The sequence below is a fragment of the Mustela lutreola genome, chromosome 8, assembly GCF_030435805.1.
Source record: "Mustela lutreola isolate mMusLut2 chromosome 8, mMusLut2.pri, whole genome shotgun sequence".
NCBI classification, from domain to species: Eukaryota; Metazoa; Chordata; class Mammalia; order Carnivora; family Mustelidae; genus Mustela; species Mustela lutreola.
Window position 1 is genome coordinate 146155135 of NC_081297.1, and position 24803 is coordinate 146179937.

A 24803-nucleotide genomic window follows, 5' to 3' on the forward strand; every position below is an offset into this window, starting at 1 on the left:
AGGGGCAGAGCTGGGCTGCGAAGAGTTGATCTAAGGATCTCTCCTTTTAATGCTTTTGTCATTGTTCAATTTCCTCTCCGTGGGGGATATACGACTTTGATACAAATATAAAATGATTGTTTAAGAGTCTTTTAAGACTTGAGAAAATCTCTAGCAACCCCCAAATCAGTGGCATACACGCCCTGTCCTTGATCCCAACCCCAAAGATTCCCGTCTTAAAAACAGGATCAGAAGTAAATATACCCTGGGGATGACTTTAATTCTCTCCTTCAAAATTACTAGGATATTCCAAATCAAGTAAAATTGACATAAGCAACTTCTACAAATATTAGCTTAAACCACAGGAAACTATCAGTGTTCAGTCATTTCTGGCTCCAAAAATGGTTTCATATGATTCAACCCAATAGAAAAAAAATTATTTTAAAAAATACGGGACTCTTTTCAAGATCAGTGAAAGTATCATTCCTTCCTATCTCTTGACTTCAGTTATTTTATTTCTTTGGATTCTTTTCTTTAGGAAAGAATCCAAAATGCAGCAATGGCTGTACACATGGAGTGTTCACGGCAGAGTAACTTGTAATGGCAAAAGCTGGATAAAAGTCTAAACACTTAAAAATCAGGGAACTGATAGAAAGCTACATAGACCTTGGAACCCACATTTGGAAGACCTTTCAGTGACATGGTGCGATTTAATATGAAGGAGAAAAAAGCAAGATCCATTGTTTACATAGCCAGTGTTCTCTCCAATGTGTAAAAGAATATACTACGTTTGCACACCTGTGTCCACCGCAGTGTTATACATAACAGCTGGAATGAGGAAGCAAAGCCAGGATCCAGTGACAGATGAATGGAGAAGCAAAACATGGTGGACCCCACCATGAAATGGTATTCAGACTTAGAAGGGAAGGAAATTCAGACACGTGCTACAACACGCTTGAACCTTGAGGGCATGAGGCTGAGTGAAGTAAACCAGCCACAGAAAGAGAAACACTGTGTGCTTTCACGTACACGAGCAGTCAAAATCACAGGAAGTAGAACAGTGGTCGCCAGGGGCTGGGGCGCAGGGGTTACGGGGTGAGTTAGCGCCTACAGTTTGTTTTGCAGGATGGAGGAGGATGCTGTTGGTGGTCACATAGCGGAGCGAATGGATCCTAACACCCCTGAATTGTGCACTTAAAAATGACTTAAGATGGTAGACTTTATATTAAGAGTATTTTGCCGCAATAAAAGAATTGGGGAGAAATGCATTAAAAAGGGAGAAAAAAAGATGTCCAAGGCAGTGTGGCGCACTGAAAGGAGGCCAGCTCTGGAGCTGAAGCTGCCTGGTGTCCACCGCTGGGGGAGGAGGCCATATGGGAGCCTGACTTCCAGAGCCCGTCCATGTCCCCCCGGATCCCACACCCCGCTGGGGTCCCCTGGGGGGACCGGCACATGCACTGGCACGTGCACAGCGGGGCTGTTCTCTGCCAACACAACATCACACTGGGGTTTAGGGCCCTGCCTGCTTTTTTACGCTTTCCTGTTTGTTCCAAATGCATATGTATTTCTTCTTAAGTCAGGAGAAGGAGTATAATCATTGAAAACAGTGAGGGTCACCGTAAACAGAGAGAAAAGACAAGTCATGGGCCAGAAGGAGGTATTTGCCACCCTCAACAAAGGACTGGAAACCCTTTCACAGACAACCAAACCTGAATGTCTCATCACAACAAAATGTCCAGCCTTCCTAATACTCAGAAGGGCAGACACGAAGACGTCTGACAATAGCACGGATTGCCGGGGCGCTGGCGCGTTGGGAACTCTCACGCGAGGCTGGCGAGAGCAGTAAAGCCACAGAGGCTGGCAGGATTGGTAAAGCCACAGAGACGGTCCCTGTAAAATCCTCACTCCTGACCCAATCCCACGCCGGGTAACTCCCAAGAATCACAAGGAGACAGACACAGAGGGCTGACTGGTGCGTGGCTTGTCCTGGAGAGGACTGCGAACCTCCGCGGCCATTAGCAGGAGGGGAGAACTGAACGGGGCGTGTCCACCTGACAGAATACATTCATTTCTTGGGCTGATTTTATAGCAGCCGGGTAAGGGCATGAACGGAAGCCAGTGGAATAACATGGAAACATCTCGAACACAAGATAGTAAACAAAACAAACAAACAAACAAAAAAACAAGACTCGAACACAAGATAGTAAACAAAAAATAAAACAAGACTCTATTGGTTAGGAATGCCTGTCTAAATAGCAAAGAAGAAAGAAGTCAGAGCCCCCACAGGAGACGGCGCACTGAGGGGGCTGGCTGGAGTCGGGAGTGGCCAGCTTGCTCCCTGAGCAGCTCTACCGCCCCCTGTCGGGGTGACTGTGCCCAAACCACAGGGTCCCCAGCTACAAAAAGGGATATTAACAGCACACACCGGGTAGCGCCTCAAAGGAAACGGGTTAACATCCGTAAAGCACCAGGAAGAGTGGTCCTCGGAAGGCACTCTTACACAGCATTTCCCATCGTTATTCGTACTCTAATGAACCTCACACCTTGAGCATGTTCATGCTCTTTGCTCTAGTCATCTACTTTTCCAGAACTTATCCTAGATCAGTGATCAAGGCTTTATGTACTTAGGTGTTCAACACACACAAAAGTGTGCAGCTGGAAATGACATTAAGTGGACATTGTAGTGTCCAAGGGGACACTACAATGTGCTGGAGGATAGGCCTGCTGTGATTTGACTGCTGCATTAGTTTTGGATTGTTCCCATGTTTATTTTCATCCCCCGGTCTGGGTAGGCAGGGACCGTGGTGGCACTTGTGTGTTGACATCCAGTACAGAATGGCGATCAAAGAAATCTGTGTTGGCTGAAACTAGATTGTGATTATTGCTAATGATGTTGGTCCATTCACATTTAGAGATCAAGAAACAGCCACAGATTAAACAATTTGTGCAGTCAGAAATGCAGTCCCAGGGAGGAGCAAGAGTCCTTAGTCAGCCACACACCCTCTTCCAGGAAGCCCTCCCTGACTTCCCCAGCAATCTTTCCTGTGCTGAGCATGCTTCTGTTAAAGCCCACTGCTTCCATGTTTCCTCCACTTCTGACTTGGCTGGTACATGTCCCAGGGCCCAACATATGGTGGGTCCTCAACAGATGTCTCCCAAGTGGGTCCTAGTTCCCTCATTTCCAGCTCAGGGCCTAACATACTGCGGACTTCTCCTCTTTGGACACCAGATTATCTTTAGGGATCTAAGGTTCTCAAGAATTCTGAAACCCAACCAGATAAAAGCAAGCTCCCAAACTCCTAAGAAAAGAAAAGAGTTTTCAATAAAATATACATATTTACCTTCCCACATTCTATGTAGAATTTATACTGAATTTTCATTTGGAATTAACTAATCACATGAGGTGACTGCCAATTTATCTGGTGTGATTTTCATCAATTAACCATTTTGCAAAAACTACTTTCAGCCCACATTCAAAGAGAGATGCTTGTGTGCTGCTGACTTCCTTACCTCTTCAAAGAAGAAGCTGAAGTTCTGGAGAAAATATTTCCAATTTATAAGGGGGGTTAGATGAATTTTCAGTTTTCTCAGAAAATAATGATACTGGTTGTCTGTTAGTTTGTAACAGAAATCCTTAAGAACTTGTCCAAAATCTGAAGCTTTTACAAACCCAGTGTCCTCTTTATCCAATGCAGAAAACGCCTTAAAACAAGAGAGAAAAAGCAGATGCTACCATCAAGTGACTTTCAAAAATATTTTTCTTAAGTATTGCTTTTCTGAATGCAAATGAAATCAAGTGTATTCAAGTACCCTGTGAATTCTACCTTACTAATAAAATGCACCATGATTGAGAGATGGGTGCACGTACGGCCCAGGCCAGGTGTGAGAGTTGCGTACCACAGAGCCAAGTCGCTTTGCTGGCTCCTCCTTGGATTCAGAGAGCCAGAGGGGTGAGGAGGAGCCCTCACCCCTTTCTGCAGGGGAAGCCACCTGAGCTCCGAGGAGGGCTGTCTGACAGAGGAGGAGACACGCTCCCAGAGGGAAACCATATGCCCAAATTCTCCCTGTCAGGACATCCTAGCTTCTTGGAGCATATGTACATTGTAACAGGGGCTCAGCTGCAATCCCACCACATCGGGGTGTGGGGCGGGGGTCTCAAGGTGGAGCGTGATGTTGGAGGTGGCGAGGAGGAGGAGTCAAGGGACCACCCTGTCCCCACTCCCACTCTGACGCTTGCGCAGGGAGGCTGCTGCCCTTTCCCCACCCGGGGCCAGTGTCCACGTGGCCTCGCCTCCCCTGAAGGCCCCCGGGTCACGTGCCAGTGCCGGTTGGCTAGAGTCCACCCAGCGGTACAGTAGTCAGACTGAAAAAGTGCAGAAACGTGCTATAAAAAGAAAGCACTTTTTTCCCCCATCTGTCGAAACAAAATCATTCATTTTTATTGCACTAGGAAATCTGTATCAAGTGGTAGGTTAAGATCTTTTTTTCTTAAGTAAGAATTTAATGTGCTTGCAGACCCCAAACCAAATTCCCTTGGGGTTAATTGTCATTCAGGGCTAATTAGGCACATCCTATCAACCCACGGGGGTGGTGATATATGTGTAACAAAATTAGCCTTAAAATACCGTCTAGCTTCAAGTTCTCATTTTGCCTGTGGCAACAGAACAAAGCTGTGGGGAATGGAAAACCCTCGGACCGCTGGTCTGGAAGTAGACTTTGAACCCAGCTCCGCTCCTTGTGGGAAGACCTTAACCTCCCTGAGCTCAGTTTCCCTGGCAGACAAAGGAGGGACTCCGTAACTCATGTCATTCTGTCCTACACACCTGTCCATGTACCTGGCACACAGTGGATCTCCATTAAGGATCATGGACGCGAGTACAGTCAACTGAGCGTTTGTGGGACCAGCGTTTCCCTGGGTCTGCGTGGCCTCCCCGCGTGTCCCCCCAGCCAACCAAGCCACAGGATGGGTGGAAGTGTCAAAAGTGAAGAGGCTTAGAAGTTGATAAACTCTCTAGAAATATAAGGTATTGTGTCATTTCAGAAAAAAGACGCACCGGAGACAGGCCTCCAGTGATCTGCAGAGCTGTGTCAATGTGTGACTGTGACAGGTGTCCTCTCTAATGGCTGTCCTCGGACATCGCCATTCCTTCCGCTCTGCCTCCAATGCCCTCTCTCCCTCCAAGCCATCTGCCACTCTCTTGGCCAGACACTCTCACTCTGTGGCTTAAAGCACCTCTTGCCTAAAGAGTGTTTCTTGTAAGTGAGAACCATGGTTTCCCCCCAAAAGTTCCATGGACCTCAGTTTGAGAAACACCCTGATAGATGTTAGTGATGCCCCTTTAAGTCAGAAGCGGGCAAAGCCATCCTGCAAATACATTTACTTGGCCTGGAGCATGCTTTTAAAAAATCTGGAATAAAATAAGACACACAAATCTCAACTCCTCATAGAGAACTCTCTAGATGTGAAAAGTGTCTGCTATCCAGTGTCAAGGTCAAATTCGCTGACATTCCAGAACTTTCACAGGCCGGCTGGCCAGCACTTGCCTTTCCCCTGTTCTCTAGTCTCTTATGCCTGGACTCCAGAGCCTACCTGGCTCCCCTATGCTGAGAGGATTCTTCACATGGGGGATTTAGTGGGCACAGTCCTAGGTTTTGGAGAGGGTCTGTAAGTCTGCCTACTGCAAGACTCCGCCCCACATCGCAAAGGATGCTTTGGATTCATGGTTTCATTCAACTATAAGACCTGTCCTCTGCAGATGGCATTTTCTCTTCTTCCTACTGCTGCAGGGGAAACTGAGGTGTGGCTCAGTCTGGGGGACCAACACCCCATCAGGGGCATGGCCCAAGCTCTATCTTCCGAGGACTCTAGCGTGGGCCACAGCATCATCCCCACCCACACCAGGGTTTGGCACACTCCACAGTGTCCGACAGATGTTAGCTATAAAATGTCACTATACTTGGGGGAGAGCCTTCCTGCTCCTCCCCTGGCTCCTGGTGGCCTTTGCTATGAGTCTCTGTGCCACAGCGGGGCTGCAGCCACCCTCCAAGGCTGCCTCCCATGATGGGCCCGGTGCTCACAGGATGTGCTGAGCCTCTTTACCTGAGCCCTGTGTCCTCTGCCCTCCTGGCCTGGAACCCTTTGCCCTCCTTCCAGACACAGCACTTGCTGGCCCCTGAGCATCTCTATGTCCGAGAGCACCTGCTGGGCACACTCATGGGAGCTTCCTGGAGAGCAAACATGGATACACATTTGCTCAAATACACAAGCTGCTGTTGAGCTGACCCGTCCGAGTTCTGATGCCCCATGAGGCTGAGGAGAGGCGCAGGGGTTCGAAAGGAGGGGAGGGCTGAGAGCCACTTTTCATGAATGGACATGAGCAGTGGAACTTCAGTTTCTAGAATAAAAGTACTTTGAGTCTGTTGTACCGTTGACAAAGCCACGTCGGAGGAGGCAACAACTTCCTGGATGTTCTTGACGATCTCCTCTGGGTCCAGTGTCGAGAAATTGACTGGTGTGTTTTCCTCTTTTTCTTTTGGCTGAGGCCTTGTTGGCTTGCTACTCTCCACCGCTTTCAAGAAGTCAAGGTAATTGAAGGAGTTGTCATGCCAGCTGATTCCCCAACTTGTCCCAAAAGAAAGAAAAGAACACATTAATCACCAAAAAAATGCCCTATCACATATTCTTTCATCAAATAGCTGCTGAGAACAGAACAGTGAGCAGAATGTGAATTACATGAAGACAGTGTTCTCTGGCCCGTGGGCACGTGCCCGCCAGTTGGCTCTGAAGATACTGTCATAGAACAGAGTGGGGTGCAGGAGAGAAGGGAGGGCTGCTGGGGCCATGGACTGTCCTGCCCTGAGGCTCTGAGACCTGAAGTCTGGACAGTGGGGCTCAGGTTTCGGGGAGCAGAAGATGGGAAGAGAAGGCCGGGCTAAGGCACCTGATCCACTGACTGGGGCTAACGAATGTTCCTCAGCAGAGACATGACACTTGTAGGAGGTGATGTGAGGAGATACACCTGACAGTGGGGCCAGGGATGGTCTGGAAGCAAAGCTGGGGGCATGGGAGCTCAGGACTGTGATCATCACAACCTCAGGTCGTGAGAGCTGGGCTGAGAAATGGCAGCGGGATGTGAAAAGAAGGGGAATACGTCAAAGACCGTGGACAGGCACAAAGGAACTGAGGAAAACAGATGCCAGATTCTTTTTCAAGACAGGAACTCAGTTGTCAAGCCGAAAGCACCCAAGAGATAGTTTTCCAGAACCTATAGAGCTTATATTTTCTCAAAGAGAAATTCTGAGGGCACGTCTCAGTGAGGACATGCCATGTGGAAACAGAGGCTCCTTCCTGCCCTCACCTCTGACATGGAAGAAAATACTTTTAAAGTCTAGAAGAATATATTGTGAGATAAAAATCCCAAAGTTTCCTGAGAGCATAGAGCATATTTGAAGATGTAAGATAATTCAAAGTAAAGTTTGACTTTATTTAATAAAGTTCCCATTTTTGTCACTTAAACTCTCCGGGATCACTGTCACTCTGACACTGACACCCACACTTTCTGTCAGGAGGGCAGAGTGTATGTCAAAGAAGCACAGTGTGGAATGTTGGTAAGCTGGAGAGAGAAGTTTCTAGAGATTCAGATATCTGCTTCTAAAGAAAACAAGCCAAGAGCTGTGCTATTCCAACCCACAGCTGCAGAGCGGCCTTCCACAGGCCCTGCGTTGCTGGCTCACATGACGGAGACATGGAGGAAAAGGCTAATCAACTCTATTTCATCAGCAGGATAAATTGCCAACTTGGTATTAAAATTTAGTAATAAAATCAAATGCATATGCTAATCGTGGTATTATTTAGAAAAGTCTATTTTGGATCTGGAAACGAATAATCTACATATAATTACAAATAACAGAGATGTTTATCATCAAGAGGTCTTTGAGAAGAAACAAGCAACCAAGCGTTGGATTCTTATTAAGGTTTCAATTTGTAAAAAAGTTGATCACCCCTATTGAAAGGTGGACTACAGAAATCCCACAGTCTTTTTGTTGTTACTTAGAAAAGTATCAAGCCTAACTATGTTTTAACAAGACTCTCTCACAATCATTTAGTTAATTATTTATCTGGTGCTGTTTTTCTATGATTTATTCATTGAATGCATATGAATTCTCGTTCAGTTGGAAATACATTTAGTGAAAGGAGGTCCTGTTTAAGGAAGAAGAGAACGTATAGGCATTATTTTGGAGGAAATGATTCTTCTTTTCATCACACACACACACACACACACACACACACAGAGGCACTGAACTTCTCTCAGTTCAAACACGGTGGAGCAATGGCTTCAACATTTTAAGGAAAAATGATTTTCTCCCTAGGACTCTATGCTCAGACGGCTAGCAATCTGTCTGAAGGAGATTAAACAATTTTTTCAGACAAAGAACTCTGAAAATGTATTTCCTGCCCACCTTTTCTTAGAAAGTTACTTCAGGAAGTACTCCAGCAAAGTAAGAATGTAAATTAGCAACAAAAAGGCATGTGGTGTGGGAAATAGGGGATCCAACCCTGTCAGGGAACAATAGGGACAGATCTGGGATAGGACAATGGTCGGAGAGGTGCAGGCTGTAGGACAGAGGGCACCTGGGGAAACCCATCAGAATAGGAAGTGGATGGAAGGCTGGGGAAAGCTAAAGGTTGACAATGTTGAATTTTACCTGAGCCCGGTATTCCTAGAGAAAAGCTCTTTATATTTTTGGAAACAGCTTACACAAAGAACCACCTTTCCCCATACGACTTAGAAAAGATACATGGACACCAAGGCAGACACAGAGGTTCGGCGGTGCCACGGGGAAGAAAACTACTTTTCATTCATGACCTGGGCACTGAATGGTATTTACGTAGGCATAATTATGAAATTCTGGTTGATGGTTTTTGAGCTTCAGAATCAATCTATGAGTCAAGCACAAAAACCTGGGTATGGGTCCAGGACAGAAGGTTACATGTAACTATCTTCTCCCCAGAGTAAAACTGTGCCTGCCTGAAGAAGGAACAAGCAAGGAGCAGAGGGACAGAGGCAGGAGGAGGACAGGGTGCTGATACTCACAGAAGTCAGAAGTGTCACTCTGCCCTGACAATAAGGAAAAAGCTGAACCACCTGAAAACCAATAGCTTTTCTTGTCCCATCAGAAAGCTGACATCACAGGGCAAAACATCACCCCTAAATCTGGAGGGATCTGGGCGAACACAGAGAATTACAGCCAAGGTGTGCTTTCCGGGATGCAATGCCTTCGGAGCCCGAAGCTAGAAGGAACATGCCAAGGACAGTGTGAGAAACAGGAGGAGGCTGTGAGGACTGTGTGTGCTTGAGAAACTGTGTGTGGACTGTGTGTGGTTGAGAACCTCGTGGGGACCCGTCTACATCTAGAAGTAGGAATGAAATTGGGGTGAGAAAGAGAAGGACTGAATGCCCCCCCTCCATTAGACATCATAAGGCAGGGACATGCAAACCCAAACCGCAATGAGGTGTCACCCTCCAGCGGTCAGAGTGGCTGGGATGACCACCACAGGAAACCCCAGGTGTCCGCGAGGATATGGAGAGAAAGACACCCTCGTGCATTGCAGGGGGGAAGGCTAAGTGGGGCAGCCACTGCAGGAAACGGTGTGGAGGATCCTCAGAAAGTTAAAAACAGAACCACTCTAAGCTCCAGCAACTACTGGGTATTTATCTAAAACATAAAAAACATTAACTCAAAGGGATCCATGCACCCTTATGTTTGTAGCAGCCTACAAACCAGACTATGGAAGCAGACCAAGTGCCTGCTGGTAGACAAATGGATAGGGGAGATGTGGTGAGTATTTGTGTATCTTTATATATTTTTTAAGATTTTATTTATTTGTGAGAGAGAGAGAGAGAGAAAGTGCACACATAAGTAGGCAGAGCGGCAGGCAGAGGCGGAGAGAGAAGCAGGCTCCCCATGGAGCAAGAAGCCCGATGCGGGACTTGATCCCAGGACCCCGGGATCATGACCTAAGCTGAAGGCAGTGGCTTAACCAAATGAGCCACCCAGGAGTCCCTCTATATTTGAATATTACTCAGCCATGAAGAAGAATGAAATCTTGCCATTTGCAGCAACACAGATGGAGCGAGAGGGTATTATGCTGAGTGAAATATGTGCATCAGAGAAAGACAAATACCATAGGATTTCATTCATATGTGGAGTTTAAAAAACAAAACAAATGAGCAAAGGAAAGAGAGAGAGAGAGAGAAGAAACAGACTCTTACCTATAGAGAGCAAACACACCGCTGGCTCCCAGAGGGGAGAAGGGTGCGGAGGTGGGTGAATAGGGAATGAGATTAAAGAATTGGCTTATCATGATGAAAAAAAAAGAAAAAAAAATAAAATAATTGTATCATCAAATAAAGGAAAGAAAAATAGAAGGACTTCTCTAAGAGTCTGTGTGGGAAGCATTTAGACCCCATGTCCCTCCCGAATTCCAAGCGTCTGGGAAGCTGCCCCCCTCCCCTCAGCACAAGATGGGGCTCTGGAATCGGCTTTCCGGAGAAAAGTGGATGTCTTAGTGCTGATAGGGTGGGTTCTTAACAAAAAGAGGGTTTAAGTGGAAACTTCTACTTTGACTTTACTATGGCTTCATAACAAAATGCCACAGAGTAGTGTGTGGCTTAAAACACCACACATTTCTTCCCTTACGGTTCCGAGCACCAGCGGTCAGTTTCATCTGGCCAAGGTCAAGGTGTTGGCAGGACTGTGTTCCTTCTACAGGAGGAATCTAGAAAGTTTCTCAGAATTAAAGAGCATGAGAAAGGCCACCCAGGCTGACAGAGGGGCGTCTGAACACTCTGGAAAAAGATTTTACCACTGGCGGCATGGTGGGGGCTTTGATCAGTATTAGGAAAAACACAGAAAACTGTGCAAACAGACAAAAATCATTATAAATTCTGGGGAACCCAAAATGCTATGTAGGAAGGGAAAAGTGATCCATGAAACAGGTCATGATGTCATAAACCCCGAACACTGATCTCCCGAAACTGTGAGGCAGCCACACAGGGACCCCGGGAGAAAAGTGGGTGGGTTTGCATGGAGAGGAGGCGGCTGAGCGGGTGGGGTGGTCGGTGCTCCGTGATGGGAGAAGGCAAGTTAGAGCCACATCTTCCTGGTCCGGAGTCAACAGACTCTGCCTGAAAGTTACAAACCAGGAAGCAGCATAGGAGCTTGTCACTTAGAACCACGAATTACGTGCCATGTGGTACCTGTCAAAGCGTCAGCTTTGTGGGCTGTGGGGACCGGGAAATGCAGAACCCTCGGACTCCCACCAAAGGGCATGGAGGAGGTGGGGGAAGCAAAGCTAATGTTAGCGGGAGGGGGTTACGCTGCTGATTGACATGGGGAGGAGGGACATGAGCTTCCCTTGTGCTTTGGGTTGACTGCATGGAGCCCAGCCGCAGGGAGGCCCAGAGGTTACCGCACTGCTGGAAAGCACAGACAGGAAGAAGCGAAAGCAACACGCCAACTGGTGTTCCAGTCCCAGGACCACATGAGAAGCGCTGTGAAGCCGGCGGAGGAGAACCTGTTTAGAAGGTCGGTCAGTTCCTCTTCCGTGAGAGAGCAGCCGCACTCCTGCAGCACCTTGTGCATCCTGCCCATGGACATGTAGCCGTTTCTGGATTTGTCTAGTCTGGTGAGGGCTTTGCTGATATCTTGATAATGGTCCTTAAGCTTTTCCCTGAAAGAGAAGACATGTTACACACCCTAAAGCCAGGAAAACAAATCGTGTCTTTAAAGCAAGAGCTCCATGACTGCTCTGCTGATGGTCTGCCGGCTCATCGAAGAACTGATTTGGAAGATGTTTTGCAGCGCTGGTGTAATGCTTACATTAAAAGGCATTCTGGAAACAAGAATAGGTCTGTATCATCATCATGTTATTATTATTATCATTAGCAACACTGTGTTAGAGAAAGTACAGCATTTTTTTTTTTTTTTTACTAGAATGGGTACTTTAAAAATAGAACAAGAAATTAAGACCTAGAGTGATATTACAGACTTGTGACCTGCATCTTGATTGTCCTATGAAAAGCCGCGGAGCACCTACTGCGTGCTGACTACTGCTCTGGGTTCTGGGAAGCATCTAGGGATTCCTACAGGCATCGTGAGAACCCACATGCCTTGGGGCAAGGCTGGTGTGAGACAGAAGGGGTCAGCACAGGGTGTCAGTAGAGACTGCAGAGCGGGGCTGAGAAGACCGGAAGTGGAAACAGGGTTGCCATTCCCACGGGGAGGTGCAGGTGGGCCCCAGTGGGAAGGTGGCACTTGAGTAGAGACCGGTGTTAACCCCAAATAGCTCTCCTGGGCCCCGGGACAGCCAGCGTCAAGGCCCTAAGGCACAGGTGCAGGTGGTCAGGGAGCGAGGAAGGCAGGCAGGCTCTCAGTGTTAGCCGGGGAGAAGGGGTACCCTGGGACCGCTGGCTTTTTATTGGATACTGTGTTGTTAACACAGCCGCCGTTTGTGGGCATCAGTGGGCAAGCCAGGAGCTGTGCTGTCCTTGGGTACGTTCTCTCCCACTGATGCTTCTCAACGACCCAGCAAGGGAGGAGGGTAACTATCACCACACTTTACAGACGCGGAACAGAGAATGCCCGGAGTCTCCCGTGCAGTCAGGGCATGACACGACCTGCCTCTCGCAGGGACAGACAGGGCCCCGCAGTAGCTTCTGCTGGAGGCTGTTTTCCTTGCAGAACATGTTCAAGTTTCCTTAAACCCATTTTTTAGGAAAATTCCTCCCTGACCAAAAAAAAATTACATATATATTTTGTTTTTTGTTTTTTTTTAAAGATTTTATTTATTTATTTTGACAGATAGAGATCACAAGTAGGCAGAGAGGCAGGCAGAGAGAGAGAGAGAGAGAGGAGGAAGCAGGCTGCCCGCTGAGCAGAGAGCCCTATGCGGGGCTCGATCCCAGGATCCTGGGATCATGACCTGAGCCGAAGGCAGAGGCTTTAACCCACTGAGCCACCCAGGTGCCCCCATATATATTTTGTTAAAGGACTAAAAAAGTATGGAAATCTTTAGGGATGTATCATCTTGCACCTAACCTTGGTGGACTGATTATCAACTCCATGACCTTGGGCTCACCCAGATCTCTAAAAAGAGAGACTTTTTTCCTACTGACCCAAGCAATATGCTTGTCTGGGGGGCTCAGACTAGGGCTTGGCTGTGGGGTTCTTATTCCAGGAAGAGAATGTGGTATAAATTCCAAACACCGAATCTTTGCTGGTAATTGTCTACAACCTCAGAGATGTATTTCCGAAAAAAACCCAGTTCCTTGAGCATGCCTAGAAGAAAGAATCCAAAAGGACAGAACAGTCGAGAAGAGAGAAAGTTGAGTGGGAGCACGCAGGTAAGGAGGGGGAGTGGGGCTAACTTGGAAGCCACGTGGGCTATCCACCCCCTGTCCTCGCTGGCCTCCGGTGCGGAGGTGGCCCACTGAGCGTTTGAGTGCCTGATACAAATGAATTGCATTAACTGTTTTGCAAATGTATACCAACAGCAGCAACATTTTGGATCCCTTTACAGGTGTGTGTGCTGAACTCAGTCCCATATTGCAGAATGACTACTCGTCATCACCACTATTATATTCCACTTAATCCTTCAAGATGAAAGCAAATGAAGGTATAAAAAAAATCAAAACATTTTTTGAGATCCATATTTTTAGAAAATTGAGGCATTCAGCATTTCTTGGACTGGTTTCTAGGCAGTAATTATTTCCCTTGCAGAGTAAATGCGCGCACAGAGTAACTGAGGGTTTGGAGCATCGATCGCTTCATGCCGAACGGAAGCGATGGAAGCCCACACTCAGGGACAATCTGCTGCTGCTCTCGGTTGTGTCTGGTTCCTCGTCTGGACAGAATCGGAGGTCGAAGAGGGCACTGTCATGGCCAGTGGGACAGCCACAGAGCCCTGCCCGACATGGCCTTGCTGGGCCGGGCTTCACTGATTTTGCTTGTCTACTCCTCCCCACCCCACCCCCCTCCGCATCTCAGAACAGGCTAGGGGCTGTGTGGCCGGCTCACCAATGCAGCTCTGGTCCCAGATCTTCAACTCAGACTTGGGCAAAAAGGAAGAGGGCGTGGAAAAATAAATAGGAGTTTTAAAAAGGATTTTTCTTAATTTTCAAAATGTATTTAGAGCACTCCAAACAAATAAATTCTCTTAGATTTAAGAGGAAAATATAAATTTTGGTCACTTGACATGAACCTGAACCTTGTCTTTCTCATCAGAGGAGGCAGAAGACCCCAGTTATTGGCCAATGTAATGATCCGATGTCTTTGGGAAAGCGGAAGTTGGTCAGACATTTTTGTGAAATCAGGCTTGTCTTCCTTGGTAAAGAAGGTGTGATTGTGGCGAGGAGGGCAGGGTGAGTGTGAGTCAGCTAACCGAGCCTGGCGATCTGAGACGCACGGTCTGATGGCTCGCAGTTCGCACAATAAACAGAAACACGGGAGGGAAGAGAATGTTCCGAGAGCGTGCCGAGATGGGAGATTTCTCTCGGAGCCTCATTACTCACCAGTGGCAGGAGGGAAGACACGAGTGGGTAATGAGGCCAGCCCTGTCTGGTAAAGATAAATTCCACTTTTTCATTAGTTTTATGGCGTATTTGATTTATACCAATCTTGCGCATATTTTTACTTTAAACCTCATAAACTCAATTCTCTTCCTCCAGGCTTTCTAACTCAGTAACTTCGACATACTTCAGGGGTGTCTCTGAACTGCTTTTCTCTTAAACCCATCTTAGCTATTACCTTTCCTCCCTGTGCCCTTGTGAGTTTTTATGTCCTTTGTGGATTCTTTAGCAACGACTCATTGGCTCATTCAGGTGCCATCTGAGGTGGTGAGGACAGACAGCGGAAGTGACAGATGGGAGACAGAAAGACAGAGGAGAGCATCACAGGGCTCAGGCAGAGCTGTGGAGTGAGGAGGGAGTCCCAGCCGTGGGGAGTGCTGATGGGTGACCATCAGGACCTAGGACAGATCAAGAGCATCCGTCCCATTGCTTTACAGCTCTACTGAAGGCGGCAACATTTCTCTGTGTCATATATTTCTTTTTTTTTTTTTAATTTATTTATTTGACAGATAGAGATCACAAGCAGGCAGAGAGGCAAGCAGGCTCTCCGCTGAGCAGAGAGCTCGGCATGAGGCTCGATCCCAAGACTCTGGGATCATGACCTGAGCCAAAGGCAGAGGCTTTAACCCATTGATCCACCCAGGTGCCCGTGTCATGTATTTCTTACATAGGACATTAGTAACTAGTTTTAAACTAGTAAGGCTCCCCCATCCCAATCCGACCCATCACCTTTTGACAGCAACTTCTGGTCCCTGCGGAGGACTGGCATACACTTCTGACAAAATTCTAATCACAACACACATACTGGTTAAAATGTCATTTCCCATTAGCCCTTGATCACATTTCCATAGTCTTTGTGATGCTAATTGAACAGGCACATACTTTTTCATATTCCTTGGGGCCCCATTGTATAAGCCAGTGTACCCACTGGGATCACAGGTGTCCCTTTTAGCTGTTGTTGAAGACATAGTGCAAATCGTGTCTTCCAAACCGCTCAACTGTTTGCTTCTACTACATTATTTCCTTGGGGTATATAGTCCCCCAAGTACTACTGAGTTAAAAAATATGTTCGTTCATTTATTCATTCATTCAACAGAGGTTTGCGGGGTGTCAATGGGGTGTCAGGAACGGTTCTGCACTGCGTAAACTTGCCTTCTAGTTGGGCAAGGGGCAGAGCCCAGGGGTATAGTTTAGTAAACACCTAAAATGTTCTCCAGGGTGACCTACAGAATAGGAATAGGTGTGAGACTGTCACCTGATAAGGCAGGGTTGGCTCATAGCGTTTTAGCTCCTTTATACTCTGTGACCTGCTGCTCATTTCTAGAATCTACAGCAGCAAAGGAGTATTAGAATTTCATGACAACTTTGTGGGCACTGGGAGGTACCACTTTAAAACCACTTTTGCCGCAAGGGTATGTCGAACAGGCGGCCCCTGATCGCAGGGCCACGATACTCATGCGCGTACCTGACCAGCATGGCCCTGTCCACGCTCTGCTCCAGCTGCTTGACCTCCTCCTGAATCTGCTCGGGCTTCGTGAAATGACCCATGAAGTTGAAGTAGTCTTCTGCGTAGGGCTGATGCATGTCTGCTGAGTAGTTAATCCCCAATTTCTGTAAAAATTCTTGGTAAGTAATATGCCCTCTTCCCTCGGTGTCATAGCTTTGAAAACAAACAGACAAGACCGTCATCAGTAGCCACCATGGTGTGCGAGCTGGAAATACAGACTCAGGACCCAGACCTGATCTGACTCTGCATTTGACAAGCTCCCCAGGCAAGGAGGCACAGGCTTGTCTAAGTTGGAAACCCGCTGCTCTCATCCATGGAAAGGTCACACCTACTGAGAGGTGACCTTGGCCACCCAGGAGAGAGCAATCAAACTCATTCACTTGTCCGTCTGTTAGAAAAATGGTTGTGACCACAGAAAATTAAAATCAAGACTGCCATTCATTCAACAGTCTCTTTAAAAAAATATTTTTTATTGAGCACCTACATGTAAGGCAACTATGCTAAAGTTTAGAAGAAAGTCTTTCAAAAAGCCTATTCAATCTTAAAACTTAAATAAACGAATGCCATTTGATTCAAAATCCCCCATTTCCTCTTTGAAGAGATGCCAATTATATACAACCAGCGAGCGAGCCCAGTAAGGAAAACAAGATAAGAACTATGCTATGTACCTTTTATGTCATTTTCTATTATTGAGATGCTTCTGAATTACAATTCATTAAAAAAAAAGGCATAATGGAAGGTTTTTTAATCTCCCAGCATTATTCAAATAGAATAGAATTACTTCAATAAAAAATTTTAAGACAAATTGCCAATTTCCCTTAAAGAAAAAAAAAGCATTTATTTTTACGGAAAGATCTTGATCCTCATCTGACTGATAAAAATGGCATTTGCGGACGTGATTTTTCCCAGACGATTTCCAAGCTACAAGGACCAAGACTGTATCTGAACAATGTCATGGGCATAATTCTCTAGCAGGTTCTTCCGACGCTTGTCTGAGCGTGAGGACAGGCGGCTTTAATGTGTGTGGCCAAGCTTCCCTCTGCTCGTTACCTGACCACACGTGAAAAAACCTGCAGGATCCCATGCTTGCTCGCCTCCGTCCAACACACAGAGACCTCGGTGACCGTTTCACTGGAGCAGGGGTCGGGGGTGGTGAGAGGAGGACAAGGCATAGGAAGTGGAGGCAAACCCTTCATGCCCTTGTGCTAAAACCCGCAGAGCATCCCGGGAGTTGGCATGACACCCGTCCTTCCCCAAGGCCAAGTGGGCTGTTCCCTGAAGTACCTGCAGAGCTGGGTGGCGGGGGGGGGGGGGCGCTTCTTCTCCACTTGTCACTTCTGTGTCCTACACGTCTGCTACGTGTCTGACTTCCACCTGCCCTACTGGCATCCAGACCCACTGTGATCAGGTACTGGGCTTACAAGGAAAGGAGGTTCTCCTCCAGCAACTGGGAGGCAGCGCAGGGTGGAGAACTCCAGGCCTAACAGATGTTCACCCGCCCTGAGACCCTGGCAAGGCCCTCAGCCACTCTGGGGCTCCGGTCCCTCCTCTGCGAGCCACTGAAGGCCTTCCTAGACCCAGGTCTCGGGCCTGTGCCCCGACTGCAGCTCTTACAATATTTACGGGACCACCTGAGGCCTTTCCAGGTGTCTGTCATTAGTGCGACCTTAGTGCTTCTACCCCCACCCCGCAAATGCCATTCTACCTTGTATCCAGTGAATTTGGTTTCCTTTTTTTTTTTTTTTTTTAAGATTTTATGTGTTTATTTGACAGAGAGAGAGAGAGAGATCACAAGTAGGCAGAGCAGCAGGCAGAGAGAGAGAGAGAGAGAGGGAAGCAGGCTCCCTGCTGAGCAGAGAGCCCGATGTGGGGCTCAATCCCAGGACCCTGAGATCATGACCTGAGCCGAAGGCAGAGGCTTAACCCACTGAGCCACCCAGGCGACACTTGGTTTCTAAAACAGAACCAAGTGACACTCCCACAAAAGGAGGCCCGTGGGGTCTCTGGCAGCCAAGGTAGGACCTGTGGTCTGGGCAAGTCCCCATGGGGCTTCTAGCAAACAGCTCTTCCTGCCGCTGGTGGTTAGACCCTAGCTGCAGAGAGGGCAGGTTATTTTCCATCCATGTCCCCAGGAAGGGAAGGGGAAGGGGTGCCACTTCTGAGCTCCTGGGGTGATGCCAGGGTCACACTTCTCTCCCCGAACTGCCTCGGGCCTGACTAGCTTGGGGCCAAGCAGAGCGACGTGGTCCCATGACTTTGCTCAGGACACCCCTTGAATAAAGCTCTCCAAGGCTCCCTCTTCCTCTAGGAGGGCTCCTGAAAGACCGCTGTGGAGACCACTCCCTGACCAAGGACCCCTCTCTCTTCCTAAGTCAAAAGTGCTGTGTCTCCACTTCCATCTGGACTTCCTCTGCACCCACGGTGAGTATCGATGGGTAGATGTGCCATGGGGAGTAGACCAGGGCCCGGCACCCAGCGAGTGCCCGCTGGGGTTTGCCGCGGCCATTCACCATCCAAAGGCTCGACCGCATCTTTAGAACGTGCCTTCTGTCCCTGCTGGACGGCAAGTTTCTTGAGGGACAACCACCAGCGACCACGCCATGTTACCCTTTACAACAAACTCCCGGCGCCGGGCCACAGGCCTCGTGAAGCTTGGTCATTAGTCCTTGTCTGCTGAGCCACTGCGTACAAAGGACACATGTTCCTAAGGAAGCACATGTCATGCACAAGAGATTACTGACAACAAACTCTAAATCATGACACTTGAACTGAATGAAAAGACACTTCTTAATTACTTCATTAATAAGGATCATAAACATTCTATTCTCCTCGCAAAGGAACAGAAGACCAGATTGCACAATTGCAACTAAAATATTGTTATGAAAGGGGATAAGAAGAGAGTCAATTCAGCTGACACAACCTCACCCTTCATTATATAATCCCTTGTGTAACATTTTAAAAAATCAACTTGTCTATAAAGGTTGAATTTTAAAATGGCTCAGCAACAGATGTGCCAGCGAAAATGTGCCCATGCACAGAGGACCCGTAAAAGCTTGCATTTGCATGTGGCCATGGTCACTAATTTACGATATAATCCGATTCCTCTGCCCATTTATGGCACATCCAACAATTCAGTTCAACACACGATTTGAATACGTTCAGATCCATGGCTTGGCTTTGCTCCAAGTCTTAGTCCTTTACGCCCAGCTCAGGCATGACTCTTACGTCACTGCGAATCCCACCATCTACCACCTCTGACCCCAGAGTTAGAGGGTCTGACGACCCCGGCCAGGCAGCCGAGGCAGACGTGTCACCTTATGCAGCTTGGGACATACAGATCTTCTCAGGTGTCGCCTGCAAGGGCGGTCTGATGGCTCTCATCCCTGTCCCTCAGGGTACAGCCTCCTCTTGCCCAACTTGGCCACGGCCACCAGGGCACAGTGAGCAAGTCCTGGTGGTGTCCCAGGTTCTGGGGCCATCCAGGGGCATGATCCCTCCATGGTGCTCCCCGGTGAGGGGTGGTCTGGCCTTGAATAAAGCCTCCTCGGGGCTCTGGGCCTCTGCTCACTGGGATGCCCGTCCTCCACCTCGGGCTAAGGACAGTTTATCAAGACTCAGTTCAGGTCTCGCATCACCCAGGGTTGTCAGGGGAAGGGGGATCCCCTCCCTAAACACCAGTCCAGCTCCCACCACCCGCGCCATTGTGTTCCGTGCTTACCCTCCCCACCGAGCTGCAAGCAGCCTACGAGTGGGGGCTGCCTCGTTTCTGGAACCCCAGCCTCCAGCACAAGGCCTGCCACTTAGAAAGTTTCAAGAAATTCCCGCTTTGTGATTGCTTGGATGAATGAAGAAATGAATGAATCCACTTCCATCTTGTAATTCATTCTTAGCAGTCTCTCCAGAACCACAGCAAACACCCGCTCCCGAAATTTCAGTCCTCCCAGCTCCTGATTGGGCTTCCGCGAGCAGGTTCCCTTTCACACCAGCCTCCTCCAGGCTGGAACATTTTGTTCCTTTCATCCTTGATAAGCCAGCCTACGTCCTGGCTCACTTCACACCCCACCAATCGGGCGCTTCTCTATCTGTCCAGCTCCTGTGCGGTGATCGGGGGGCTGCAGGGCAGCCCTAGACAGCGGGCAGGAGGGTGTCCCTTTGGGGCTGAAGCCCACCCAAGCCCATGCGATCCTACAGCTCTGTAGACGCCCCCGCAGGGTTCAATGAAGCCACAAGCTAGAAGCTGGCCGGCTCCCCAAACCATCACTTGGAAGAGAATTGTCCAGAAGAGCTGGTAAACGCGGTGGACGCTGGGTGAGTGAGAAACAGAACGTCGGTTTGCTGAGCCACGGAGCTGTGGGGCTGAAGTCATTAATTTCCTTCCACAGCACAGACCAGACCCTCTAGACTACTCTAGATGCTCTAGAACAGTGCGCTTCACAGGTGCTTAATCAACGTGGAGTGGATAATGGACGCTATCTTTTCTTCTTGTCTGCATTCTATATTTTACTCTAGTTTTTAATTTGTATTTTTGAAAGGGCAGAATGGTATTTGTCTACCCACTTCCCCCTCTCTATTCTGGGTGGGGGGGCTTTCCTGTTCTGACAAGCAGACTCCCTGGGCTGGCAGCGTGTGTCACATGGGTCCCAGCTGCCCACGACTTCCATGTGTCCCCGGGGTAGAACGCCCCTTCCACTGTTAGGACCACTGGAGGAGGCTCCTGGTGCATGACAGCCCCCGACTGGCCGGCAGCCTCTCGCCAGCTCAGCACCTCCTGCTCCTCAGGGCAGGGGTGGACGTGGGGTGTGGAGCGGGGCAAGGCAGCTGCCGTCACCAGCTGACACGGGCTGGTTGAGAGGCACAGGCCAGGAGGGTGAAGGTGGGTGAGGACCACTGGCTGAGATCATCACATCATGCACAGAGAATGGGGGGGGGAAGGCCTCACCACCAGGTCACCATTTATCATGTCTGCCGAGAATGTCACGGGTGCTTCGTTGTTGTTTTTTTTTTTTTCCCCTTTATGCTTTTCTGGATTTTCTGAGACTTCTAAAATGGGTGTGCATTCATATCACAATTAGAAAGGAATTTCTAATCTATATGATCTTTTTGCTGCCAGTTTTTATGCTTCTGTATGCCAGGTAGTCTGCCTCTACCGTTTGGTTCCCGTCGCCCTCCTATCTGAGAGATGACTGAAGCCCAGAGAAGGTGAGCCACTGGCCCCCCGTCACACAGCTCGGGGTGGCCATGGGACCAGGTGCAGTTCTTGTTTGGAGCACGGCCCTCGGCGAGGCCCACTAGGCCACCGCCGGTTCTCTTCCCGGTTTCTGCAGGAGCATCTGATCTCACATAACCTCCCCTTCCAGGCTGCAAAAGGCCTATTTGCTCTTCCTAAATCTCTCTCGCACCTGTCACTTCCCTCCTAGTCCTCCCCGCATTGCCAGGAAAGCTCACCACTTCTCATTTGGACCAGTGACAGAGTCCCTAACTCATCTCTGTGCCTCCCACCCAGCCTCCTGTAGGTCGTCCTCCCCACTACGGCCAGAGTGATCTTTCTAGGACACAGGCCTGTGTGGGTCTTTCCCTATTAAACACCTGGATTTAGCATAGGGTCCCCACACTGTCCTGCCCTTCGTGATTCGGATCAGCGGACGTACGGCCTGCAATCCTGCCCACCCGAGCCACCTGCACCCTGGGCACCCGGTTATTCTGCAGTCCTGGAATGTGACACCCTCCGTTGCCCATTAGCAGAGACGTTCCTCTGGTGACTCTCAACCCTACGCTCATCCTTCCGCACATCTTCTGAGTGACTCCCCCAGCGGCTCGCAGGGAGCTGTGCCGGACAGAAGGCGGGCAGAGGGCCACTCTGGTTACTTCCATGTCCTGCTGTGGCGGTGGCCATGGCTGCTGCTCTGCACATGGCTGAGATTCTAGCAGATTCTGAGGCTGCGCAGGGGTGGAGGCATCTTCCTGACCTCCAAGAAAGACTCTGTTTCTCTTTTGCCCTTCAGTCCCGGGTTGGGGAGCAGTTTCCTGATCTCTGGGTGACCCCTCCCCCCACACTGTGTGAGCCCACTGGGGCAGCAGCCTCTGGGCTCTGAGTAAGGCCACATTCCCCCTTCAGACTTCTGCCCTCTGACATCTGTATCAGTCACTGTATTCAGCCCTGCTTGGCCAGAGATGGTAGAGTGGTTTCTGCTTTCCTGCCTAGATCCTGGTATGACCATTCCTGAAGCTTCTTCTCTCTTGAATACCCCTCTCCCTTCTTCCAAGGAGGTAATTCCACATGTGACAGATGCCATCATGGGTTTCCCTGTCATCATTTGTTTTTTGCTCTAGGACACACATCCACACTGCTTCTCCCAGAATCCCTTGCAGGTGGAAGCAGCCACGTGAAGGAACTCTGGCCGACATCTGTCGGCAAGGTGATGGCCCCATTTCTAGGCCTGGTCTCTACAAGGCTGACCACATGGTCCTCTGTGCTCTTTCTCTTTCTCTGCTGGCAGACACAGAAGATCCAGGGGTGGGTGGGACTCCTGGCCCCTGAACGATTTGAGGGCAGACCCCCTCCCCCAACACTGACACCCACACTAGGTGGAGACGTTGTTATCAGGACAAGCCCCTGAGATGTCGGCCCCATTCGTTCTTGCAGCTAGCCTCCCCTGACCAACACACCGCTCAGACAAATTGAGCAGAGCAGAGTGAGGCACAGAGACACTAAGTAACTTTGCAGAGGCCACACAGCTCTAAGGACGGAGGCAGGAGCCATGACCACACGCCTGGTGGCAGAGCTCTCCCTCTCCACCCCTCACCGTCCACGAGGTACAGGCAGCTGAACAAACGCAGATAAAATTCTGACCTCACATAGTTTTCAGCATGGGGAAGACATGTGTACATTTAATAATGTCAAAAAAACGAATAAAGAACCCCGGAACCATTCCAACCTCGCTCCTACCGCGACAGCTTCCTTCTCCTCCCACTTTTATCTCCCATGGTCCCTCCTCTGGCATTTGTCCCAGGTGACACTGTGCCCCAGCATCTGGGTTACTGCTTGTGTCCCCCCGATGGGCCCCTATCGGGACCAGTCACCTTTCATCATCCAAAAAGCCTAGAGTGAGAGGTCCATCCATGTGTCCGTGTACCCCAATCTTCTGGTTACTCAGTGGGACCTACTCATTCCATGTACCAAAAGGGAATATGAATAAGGAGCCTACCCTGGCCCTGTGCTGGAGCTGATCTAAAAAAATAAGGATTCTGTAAGAACTTCAAGTTGCTTTTCTAAATTAGACACAAAACAGCCCACCTAATTCTAAACTCGGCCAACGTTTCAGCCTTCCACTTTGAGCAGATGAAAAGCTAAAAAATTACATGAGCTGCTTGGTGAGTCTGGCCCTGAGAGGGTGTACGATACTGGCGCGCCGTCCAGGGGGAAGGCAGGCGGCGGCGAACACATCATGAAGATGGAGGTAATTCAGAGATGGATCCAGAACTTGGAAATGGACCGCATTGTTAGCGCACCTTGAAACTCAGACATCTACGTGGGGAATATTGCAACTGGGGGCCTAATTCAGGAACAGCTAAATCTAAAATTCATTTTGAAAAATGTAACCAGTATTAGACATTATGTCCAGTTTAAGACACCCTCGGGAAACTTCTCCAAGTTGCCAAAAGTTTGGTTATTTTCTCTCAACAAATTACTTATCTAGAAAACAGTTGTGCGGCACTGATTTCCATCTTTGGGCAATGGGAGAGATGGTTTCTCCCCTTAACCACTGCGACTCTGTCTGCTGCGCTAGTTGTATTAGAATAGAGTCTTTGGAGAGTGACTTAGTTTTTTAAAACGATACAAGTTTGGACTTGAACTTCCTGTTCCCTGCAAATGCCAACCTCTCCAGTCTGGTATCCATGACGAACATTTTACCCCGATTCTCCATGGTCCTAAAGACCAGCCTCTTGGCCAAGGCTGCTTTCTTGAGGGAGCAAGGACACAGGACAGACACAACCCAGTGGGAACCTTTCCAGGCCCCGCATCGCACCCCCAAGCGGCATGCCAGGTGGGGGCTCAGTCTGCCGCAGCCAGCAACCCGGGGCTGGCAGGGTCGCGGGGGCCGGACCTGCAGATTCCACTTACCGCATCCAGAGCTTTTCAAATTCCCTCGGCGTTAGGGGAATATCAAAACCATAGAGCGCGTTCTTTACATCTCGCCGCCGAAGAATGCCGTTGCCCTCATTATCAGTTTCTATAAAATTCTAGAACACGACAAGACAACATTTAGTAACATATAAAACATGTTCATGGCACTCTAGAGGATTGCCAGGAGTCAATATCTCAAGCAATCTAAGATATTTCTCTCCCCATCCACCAGCTTCATTACTTTTTTATCAAAGTTCCAGATGCCCTGGCCATTCCTGTGAAGGAGGTTACACAGCGAAATAGACACCAGTATCACATACTGGAAGGGGCTTGTTTCTGGGTAATGAGTGGTCTCAGGTGTGTGGTTGGGCTTCTTCTCCTGACCAATGACTTGGGTTCAAAACGACTAGAAAGAAGGGTCAAACAGTGCCTGGGAAATGAGACTATAGCCCTCCGGCCCTAAGGGGGGATAAGGCGCGTGAGACCCCAGCTGTTCTAGCTTTTTTAATGTCGCCGAGGGGAGCAAAATGTATCTGGGGATTGTTTGGCCATTTAAGAGAGC

General features: G+C 48.8%; 1 protein-coding gene across 7 annotated transcripts in view; it reads right to left on the reverse strand.

The window, feature by feature from the left end:
• EFCAB6 (EF-hand calcium binding domain 6) overlaps window positions 1-24803 on the reverse strand; it is a 219775-nt gene that overhangs the window by 34274 nt on the left and 160698 nt on the right. For all 7 annotated transcript variants that reach the window (XM_059187204.1, XM_059187201.1, XM_059187202.1 and 4 more), the window contains 5 exons: window positions 24239-24357; window positions 16075-16269; window positions 11558-11713; window positions 6406-6601; window positions 3490-3681 (listed from right to left, as the gene is read on the reverse strand). In XM_059187204.1, the coding sequence (XP_059043187.1) occupies window positions 3490-3681; window positions 6406-6601; window positions 11558-11713; window positions 16075-16269; window positions 24239-24357 (858 nt within the window). The remainder of the gene's footprint in view (window positions 1-3489; window positions 3682-6405; window positions 6602-11557; window positions 11714-16074; window positions 16270-24238; window positions 24358-24803) is intronic.